At 28.7% G+C, this 10,416-nt stretch overlaps 1 protein-coding gene and 1 long non-coding RNA gene across 2 annotated transcripts; one reads left to right on the top strand and one right to left on the bottom strand.

The window, feature by feature from the left end:
- Window positions 1-2,555: 2,555 nt before the first annotated feature.
- LOC112693941 lies at window positions 2,556-4,647 on the bottom strand. The gene is made up of 3 exons (XR_003149525.1): window positions 4,551-4,647; window positions 4,392-4,477; window positions 2,556-2,631 (listed from the first exon to the last, which is right to left on the bottom strand). It is a non-coding gene; the product is annotated as an uncharacterized LOC112693941 (long non-coding RNA).
- Window positions 4,648-4,911: 264 nt separating this feature from the next.
- Window positions 4,912-10,168, top strand: LOC112693934 (peptidyl-prolyl cis-trans isomerase G-like). The gene is made up of 6 exons (XM_025569214.1): window positions 4,912-4,985; window positions 6,011-6,108; window positions 8,675-8,746; window positions 9,177-9,511; window positions 9,662-9,879; window positions 9,938-10,168. The coding sequence occupies exons 2-6, from the start codon at window positions 6,032-6,034 to the stop codon at window positions 10,025-10,027; spliced, it is 792 nt and encodes a 263-aa protein (XP_025424999.1). The 5' UTR covers window positions 4,912-4,985; window positions 6,011-6,031; the 3' UTR covers window positions 10,028-10,168.
- The last annotated feature ends 248 nt before the right edge of the window (window positions 10,169-10,416 follow it).

Raw genomic sequence — 10,416 nt, 5'->3', positions numbered from 1 at the left:
CGGCGTACCCCTCCGCCGACCGGTTCCGCGCGCCGAGGCGGGCAGATGGCGTTCGCCGGTGAACAGATGACCGTTGGCGTCCGTCGCCCGGCACCGGGATATTAGAACCCGAGGTAACCGTTCTCGCGGTATCGTGAGTTTCGCGCGCGCGATCATCGCCGGCGGCCGTCACTTGTCGCGCGCGCCCATGGATTTAGCACGCATAACCGCGGTGCTGAAGTCTCGGCACGTTGAAACCGTCCGGGAAAAACGGGGGAGGGGCGACACGACGCGGTACGAGCACAACAACTATTGTTCGTGGGCGGCAGCGGTGGGGCATGGCCAATCTGCTGCGGTTACTTTCGTCGGCGTACGCTGAACGCGCGCGATAAAAATTCTTCCGTCGTCTCTCCGCGGCGAAATCGAATCGCGAGGCCCCTCTCCCACCGCGCGCATATTACGGCAGGTGCGAAAAATCGCAAATTTTACACCCCGCAGCTGTGTTGTATAATCGAAAACGTACGTTGTCCGTCCGGCCGTTGTTCGACGACGCCGCGACACCGACGTTTCCTTCCACGTACGAAACGCGTTCTCCGTCGAGGCTGTGCTGCAAGTCGTGTCGCGTTGGTCAAAAACCCACACGCTCGGATCGCGTAGCGTACGCCCAACTCCGCGTGTCACGTCGATCACGTACGACGATTATTGCATACACCTGCAATTTTGTTGACCGATTTACAATGTATCGATACTCGAAATATACCTGACGTGTAAATGTTGATCTGGTTTTCTAATGTATCGGTTCGGATTGATAAGACAAATCAATGGTTTCCGTGGAAATGTATTTTTTATAGCCATTGAAAGATGGAAAAAAAATAAAAGACTGATAACCCAACAAATCAAAAATATCTGGGGCGTCAAATTTTGTTATTATAAACGTAAAAGATGAATAAAGTTACATATATTTTAGATCGATGGGGTTTGAGTGGTCTAAAATTTACATTTTAAAAAACACTTCAATACAATTTTTTCTTCGAAACAGAAAAAAAAATAATTCAAAAATATTTATCACATTGATGTAATATACAACGTCAGTTTGATTTTTGTTCAGTTCGGATTAAAAACTTCTTATAATAACTTCTTAACATTATTAATTTTACTATAAGAAATTTTATCAGATACCTTATTGCATACTGCTAATTCTGATAAATATATTTTTATAACTGAGATATTTTCTTGTTTATGAACAGCGAACCATCAAAAACGTTTTGCAACTATTGGAAACGCTGTCTTAGGTTATACCATTCATTATAGAATAGATGCATATATTTTTTCAGTAAAATAATAGATAAATTAGTGATGGAAATAATCGAATCGTACAATAAATATTTGTTCTATTTTATATTTTTTATTTTCTACCTAGATACATGAAATAGATAATTCACTACCTATTCAAAAGATTAAAAAAAAGTAGTTGATACTACTTCAACTGAGTTTACCTAATTATATTGTTTTACTCGTATACACTATACACTATTATAATGAGTATGAAGTAAGTCTCTAGTCAGTTGTATGCAGGTAGTGAGATAAAAAAACCATTTTATTATTTTATCGTTCGAGTGAAAACACCATTCGATTATTTTATCATTCGAGTGAAGAAATCTTTTTTTTTTTATTGTTATTACTAATCATTCGATTATTCCCATCACTAAATTAAACTAATCCGACTGTGTGTTTCAATAATTATAATTTGTATAAAAATGAAACCGTTCCGAGAAACGCCCACATAATTGTACGATACGATTGGTATCCAATAAATTTTAACTTCTGGGCAATAATTTCTAGACAGAAAGTTCTATGAATATACATCTCTACGACTTTCATTAAAAATTGTTTTTCACGATTTTGATGATACAATAATATCCAATAACATTCAAATATGATCGGAGTCATGGTGTTACCACACGAATATTGTTAAAAGAACCGACTTAAGCGAATAAAATGTACCAAGTACAGAACGTCGGATTCATGTGTGTCAACAAGTCTGTTTTTTAGTTTCCCTCGGTACTCGCCGCCGTCGTCTTATCTAACCTAACCAAACTACATAGTATTGTGTTTAAAATGCACTTTATGAATAATAATATGTACGAATGGAACCGCGACTGTACGATGCGATCGGACGCAATGACATCGAAAACAACTGGTGGACGAGGTAATATTTATCAAGGTGACGACTGGTTGAACGGCCCACGGGCGTTGCTTTTCGCGATGAGGCGACGGCGACTGCGTGATTTCCACTCGGTCACCGCAATCTTTTTTCCCGTTTCCCACGTCCCTCCATCGGAATTCATAACAGTTGATGACGACGTTTTTTTTCCAACAGGATTGAAGTCATACGAAACGCGTACCGGGCCTGGCGAATCGAAGGAATGGGAACATTTTCGACGGACGGATGTAAAAAAAAAAAAATCGACGTACTTTTGTCGCCGTTCGTATTCGTTTCGCTCGAAACACAACGAAATAGTGAACAGTGGACTCCACGAGACGTATTCGTGTACACCCGTTTCCGAATCGTTTGTCCACGTGGAGATAATAATGATGACACGCATTCGTACATCGCAATCGCAATACGCCTTTTTTGCGCAGTGAATTATTCTGTAACAAAATATCAGTAAAAAATGGCGTGCACCAGGCCCTGATTTAGAAAAATAGGGACTTTGTGCGCTGTTTACTTTCGGGGCCCTTTTAAACTAAAAATGTTGATAGAAATGAAAAATTAATTAATTAATAGGTATATTTATATGAACATTTATTACAAATTACAATGCACATTTTTTTTAGGTTTTTTCGCAAATTCTGCTAACACATCTTCAAATGTTAATTGTTTGATAATATCATGGTTGATTGCAAGTAATGATAAGGAATCTAGTCTTTCTTAGGTTGAAGACGAGCGCATACGAATACTAATACTTTTGAATGTAGAAAATGAACGTTCACTACCTACTACAATTCGTGCACTACATTGACAAATATATTTGTAATATGTTAGTGGTATGCTGTGAGGGAGGAAGGGCTTTGGGGCTGAACCCCACTCAAAAAATATTTTGTACATTAGATAATATTATAGCTTATCGTTTTTTTTTCTGTATAGAAAAAGAATGAGGCCCTATAATGTTGGGGGCCCAGCACTTGTGCACTGTTTGCTCATTTGTAAACAGGGCCTGGTGTACCACAAATGGTACTATTATAATATTGTAATTTTTTTTTATTGCATATTTTAACTTTGTTTAGTGCATATTTGCGTGCATATTATATAATTTGAAATGCATATAAATCTGGACTTTAATTATGATGTATGAATTAATTTCTGTTTCTCATGATTTTAATATTTTGTTTATTTTCTATTTAAATTCGTTTATCGTTCAACATATATAAATTTAAATATAAATACGCCAAGTCCGTATTTTCGTAATAACGATAAAGCGCGCCAGGTACCGGAGCTCGTGTGACTAAGTGGAAAAAAATCGACATAGCGCAGTAACGTGGAACACGAAAAGGATAATTTAGTGCATATTGGAATTGATGGTGAAACAAAAAAATGTGCTCCAGTACATGTTGCGCGATGTCGTGGAAAACGCTATATGTAAAGCCACGGACACACTAGAGCACGCATAGACCGAACATGTGTCCTCATATTGTGTGTGCTCAGTATGGACGTTACCACGCACAAGCTTGAATGCGATAAATCTGCGTTCCGAATATTCAGTTGTGTGGTGAACGTATACAGTGTACGTTGCTTTTCGTATGTTGTGTTTAAAATTTAAACTTAAATGATAATCATTTAATTTTTATTGTCACTCAAGTGAATTTTTCACGCCGAAAAGAACCCAACAAACTTTGGCCATTATTTTTTTAACATATTCGACTTCCCTATTTAAATTTTTTGAGATTTTTTTCCACGCTTCGTTTTTTTTTTTTTTTCAGAAAAATAATAATTATTTTTTGGGTTCCATAGCACTGGGCGTTGTTGGTAATGTTGAATGAAATCCATACACAATTCATTATTCCATTCCATTTCGAAAAATTTAAATGAAAATTAATAATAATGATTGTTGAATAATTATACACTAAACTTGTATAATCGTGCGCGCGGTCGCAACAATACTGAGCATACAGCCGTCCATACTGAGCAGTATGATGATTATCGCGACGCACAACGAACACGAGCCGGTCGTCCCGGGTCGCGTTCGCTGTGCGTCAAAAACACTCGAGCGTGCTCGATATACCGTCATCACCAAGCAAATTTGTAGAACGCACAACATGAGCACACATGCTCAGTCTGTGCATGCTCTAGCGTGTACGCGGCTTAACACGATAAACTGATAAGCCATTCAACAAAATAATCAATTATTTACATTTTATGAGAATAATATAGAAGTTAATTAGTTCTATGTTCGATTTTTATCCAAACGCAGATCGATCGATGTTCTTAACCTTTTGACTGAAACAAAATAATTAATACAATTTAAATTACCGTAACAAACAAAAAAAAAATAAATAGAAAACAAGCTCACATCTTATTTAGCGAATGGTTTGTGGTCAAATGCATGAGATAACATTAAGACGATAACATACATTTGAATAATAAATACCAGAAAAATATAAATAAAATTAAAACGAAAATAGAATATTTAGTAATATGAGTAATATTATTTGAGAACATTCATTACGGAAAATATTATTAAATAAGTTTATTGTAAAATAATAATTATTATCAATAACCACGATAAAAGTTGTTATCAGATAGTCAGAAAATACTAAAATGATACAATATTATCGATAAATATTTACGTTTCGTAAAATTATAAACAATTTTTATCACAGTCATTTATACTATCGTACATTTTTAAATGGATGCTGTTTTTGTATCCAGTCTAAACCGAGAGCTGAAAAACGAAGAAGAAGTATAAGAATAATTGATTTTGGTGGAATATTTTTGCATTTGAACGGTAGTAAAATCAGTACTATATTGTATTTGTAGGATCATCAATTTTTAATTTTTTTTTCCTCGTCGTTTAGTTACTCTGTTATGCTCTGTAATTTGACAGATTTTTCTATTCTCGGAAAGTATTTTAATATGTACTCTTGACGCTCCAGTATAGAACAAATAAACTAAAATGTTATTAAATTATATTTGATTATGTAGAATTTGATTGTTTTGGAAATTAATATCGGGTATTCAAAACCATTTTACATACTTCTTTTTTTTAATTTTAAGTTCATTCACTAAATTTTTAATTTTGTATTATCTAGAGCAGTTTATTATTATTATTTAATTATTATTTTATTGAATAAACGCCCTTTGTACAAAATAAATTTTAAATTATTGATAATAAGAAAAAGTATAATAATGGTAAAAACTAACACATGATGATTAATTAATAATCGAAATAATTTATAGAAAATAGCGTGCATTAATTATTGAGTATGTAGCTTTTACAAATTAAAGATTGGGGATGTTTTGGCATTAGACCTTAAACGTTTATGGGTTTATGGCTCAAATAATTGGTGGTACTCAGGGAGATATTTACAAGTTTCCCACGTGTAGGCCAATGGTAGATTGCTGCTCTAAATACCTAAAATAATATACCGCTCTAATTAAACTCTTTTTAACTGACGAACGCTGTCGCATGATAACGTTTGTGGGTTTCATTACCATGTTCAAGAGTAGATCGAACAATATCATCACATACTGCTATTTAAAAGTTTTAATTTTCTTATTTCAAGCATGTAAGTTTAAAGTATGTAATACAGAGATTTACAAGTATTAAAATATGCAAATATATGTATAATGTAAGATATAATGCATAGGTTACAGCTTCAAGATTAGGCATTTATTTATTTATATAGTACAACAACAAACAGATTTTATGAGTTGAGCAGCAAGTTTTTTTAAATTAAAATTAATTAATATAATTTATTTGGTAGTAAACCATTGATGTACAATTAATTGAGCTGAAATTTAAAATTACAGGAAAAATAGCTAGAAATAACTATGAGTAAGTATTCAAGTGATTCAAATTCTCGTGACAGAACTAGAAGTTATAGTCGTTATTATAACCAAAGGCACAGGTGAGCGTCACTACTTATTTATTCAAATTTCCAAAATTACATTTTTAATACATTGATTAATAAGAATTTTGTTATTATATTTATCATGATCAATATTTTATTTTTGCTTTTATGAGAACTTTAATATATTTCAAATATATTATTATTTTAATTTTATTCAATTACTAGTAAAATTAATTTTTAATTATAACATTATTATTTATTTTTTCAACTATTGAAAAAATGCATTAAGAATTGTTATGAAAATGAATATTGAAGGGAAAAGAGAAAGAGGAAGACCAAAAAATAAATGGTTGAATACTATTGAGAGTCATATGAAAGCTGTTGATGTGTGCTTAAAGGATTTAGAAAATTGAGACTAGTAGAGGTTTAGGTTAAGGGTGGCTAACCCCAAACATTTGGGAGAAAGATGAAGGAGAAGAAAAAGAAAAAGAATAACTATGAGATTAACAACAATTTTTTTTTTAAAAAATAAAAAAGATATAATTTTTATTAATTTATAATTTTATTGATATTTAAAAATTAAAATTATATTAATTCATTTATATTAGGTCTAATTAATTTTTTCTTCTTAAGGATTGATAAATCTAGACTTCAATTTAATTTTCATTATATTAATATTATTGAAAACCTATTAAAATTAATTAATAGTAATATATTAAAATATATGCATTATAGTAAGAATGTAATTTTTAATACTTCTTATAAAACATATTAAGAATACATTAAAATTCATCTAAAATGCTCACCAGTGTCAAACTTGTAATATTTTTTATAAGTAAAAATTGTTGTACTAACAACTTATATTGTTCTTAAAATTTCTTATTTATAAAACTTAAATACATAATCATAGTCGCCCGAATAGGGTAGGGCAAATGGGACAAGTGCCTTAGGGCGTACAAAGTATTATGAATTAATTTAGACGGCGTCATAAAAATTAATGACAATAAAAATAGGTTTTTCTATTTTAGATAGGTAAGTATTAATTTTTTTTTTTTATACTGAAATATCTGAGTACCTATAAAATTATACAGTATACATTATAAAATATAAAATTATGTAAATAATGTGATACATGCCTTCATGTATAATATTACCATAGAATAGAATAGAATTTATAAATTAATAATGATAACTGATGATCTCAAATTATGACTTTTTAAGTATTGTATAGATATTAGGTAATAAATATCATATTATATTGATTTGACTTTATATTATGACGATTATTATCTGTGAATCATACCATTATGTGAATCATTACCAGGATTCGGTAATAATATCATTAAAAAGTACTAAAATACGTACTATAAAATGAGTAAAAACATTTCAAAATATACCCTAAAAATAAAAATAAAAGATATGTAAATCAAATTTTAATTAAATTTTCAGCTTTTACTGACAGTTTTTTTATTTTTTTATATTATTACCTATAACATTCTTATGAATTAATGCATTTATAAAAAAAAACTAAAATGACCTAGTAAAAATTTTAAAAAAATTGTGATAAGAAACAAAAATGTGGGAATTTTTTTTATACATAAATTAATACTATTTTTAAGACAATATAAGTAATATAATATTAATTATTACTATAAAAATAACTAATATTTACGGTAAATTCTAAATAAAGCATTATATTATTTTGTGTCTTGACCAATAATAGCATCAAAACTTCAAAAAAGATACTGAAAATGCAAAATAGTTTAAATATGTAAAAATTAACTAAATAAAATTTCATTTTTGTATCTGTATCCTATAAAAATTAGCAAATGCTATAAAATATGAACTCTTAATATTCATTATTAATGAATATTATTACAATATTACCCAAATACATAATAAATATATGTATATTATGTTATTATAAATTTATTATAAATTTTACTCATTTCTAATAATAAATCGAGTTTGAATTAATTTAGATAATTCAGTTAACAAACATTAATTATCACAGCAATTTGATATAAATAATACCTACTCAGAAACGCAAAATGTAATTTAGTTGTAAAATTTGTAAAACTAAAGAAAGGAAAAATTCCTTTGTTTAATCTAAGAGAGTTTTATACATGATGTTCAAATATTATATTATCATATCTGTTATAAAATTATAAAAACATTATTATTATTTATTATTATTATGTTGTCTTATATATATAAAAGGCAATTGTAATATTTACTTGAATGCTTATGTTAATATATTATTTATGACTCATATTTATATGTAATTTATCAATACCAATTTTTTTTTATAATTTTTATTTATAGTTTTGTGAAAAAAGTGAAGAATGTCAATTTTGAATTAATAATAAATAAATAGGTACCTTAATTATTAAGTATTAAACATATTTAAGGAATGAGGTAAATTATAGTCAAAAAATGTGAAATCAATTTTATAACAAAAAAATTGGGATTATGGACCAAATGTTGTTGCCCTGGAGCATTATTGGCAGTTAAAACGACACTGTACACAATATATTTACATTTTATTGTTCATATATTTGTTACAACTATACTAAATATTTTGCATACAATCAATAATATATATAATTTATATGATTTATAGGTCTTCAAGTTCTTCATCCGCTGAAAAATCAAGACATTCCAAATATCGTCATTCAAGAAAAGCTGAATCTAAGTATTTAAATTAGAAAATAATATTTTTATTATTTTATTATTAATATTATTTTTAATTTTACTTCATAAACCAAAAGAATAAAAAAAATAATAATGTATAAATCATATTCAACTATAGTAAAAATATAATTTAAACTATTATTATTATCATATTTAGTAAATTTTAAATATTTGTAATAATATAAATGTAATTGGTACTTAAATAAATAATTAAACAGAAGAATATCATTGGAAACTAAACCAAAGTATTCATTAGTCAAAAAAAAAAAAAAGTTCATATTAGTCTAAATATATTTTAATTTATGATAATTTTTTTTTTAATGTTTAAGTAGATTAATTCTTTTTAAATATTACTTACATTTAATATTTTTATATGTATTAGGTATGACAAAAAAAAAAAAAAATTACAATAATAATTTTAATACTTTTAGGCGTCATAAGAAATCAAAACGTAAACACAGGTCTAATAGTTCATCAGATCGTTCAACATCTAGACACAAACATTCTAGCCGTTCTCATCACAAAGATGAAAGTCGCTCAAAAAAAAAACACCGCAGAAGAAGTTCATCTACCAGTAGTGACTCAGATCATTCAAGTATATCAAATAAAGATAATTATTCAAAAAGTTCCAAAGCATCTCATAATGAAAAAAGTAAAAATGAACAACCTAATCTAGTGTTTAACTCCGAATGTGAAAAATCGGTAGTAAAATCTGAAGCTGTTACATCTAAAGACGAAAATATAAATTGGCTTGAAAAAAATGTTTGTAAGTATATTTTAAGTATTTTTTGGTTTTTTTCTTTCCGTTAAAAAACTACTCAAAATAAGGAATATTTTAACAATGATTTTTTTTTTTTTTTCTAAAAACACTTTATGATTTTATTCAACTGACTAATTATAATAATTTTAATTTCAGATGATGTTATGAGAAGAGAAAATGAAATTGAACAAATCAATCAAGAAGGATTTGTGTTCAAAGTATTTAAACCATCAAGTGAACTGAAAGAAAAGTGTATTGAACATTTGAACATCAGTTATGATGTACCAAAATTTAATGATGATATAGTTAATAATTTGATAGTTGAAGATTCAGCATTTTTGATATCAAATCGACATAGATTATTGAATGCCAAGGTATTTCTAGTTAGATTCATATTTAATTATGTATTATCTAATTTTATTTTTATTTCAGTACAAGTTACTTACAAAAAAGGAACGGTGTGATATCTGGGCAAGATATTTATTTGATTCTTACAAACAGTCGGAGCAAAATAATGAATAGTTCTATTATTGTAATTAGGAGAAATTTATTCACGCACAATATAAATCAGTTACTTTGGTTCAATGTGCCAAAAAGTTGACTAGAAATTTTAAACTATAATTAAATTGATTAATTTAATTTTTAAGAACGAATGAAATTAAAATTATAAGTATTATTTGTATTTTTAATGATTTAGATTATATTTATTTAGAAAAAACTATTTTTAATTATTATCTTTTTATTTAGCTTATTTAGCTTACATATTTTACTTATAATTTACACATATAATAGAGCTTCTATGAATGTTATAAAAAATTGTCAAATGACATATATTCTTATAGCAAATGCGATATTATTTAATGCCTCTATATAATATTTTACATATGTCTGGGAAAAATGGTTATGATTTA

Source organism: Sipha flava, unplaced genomic scaffold (genome assembly GCF_003268045.1).
Source record: "Sipha flava isolate LNK unplaced genomic scaffold, YSA_version1 0_pilon_pilon, whole genome shotgun sequence".
In the NCBI taxonomy this organism is placed as follows: domain Eukaryota; kingdom Metazoa; phylum Arthropoda; class Insecta; order Hemiptera; family Aphididae; genus Sipha; species Sipha flava.
This window is presented reverse-complemented; position numbering and strand designations above follow the sequence as displayed.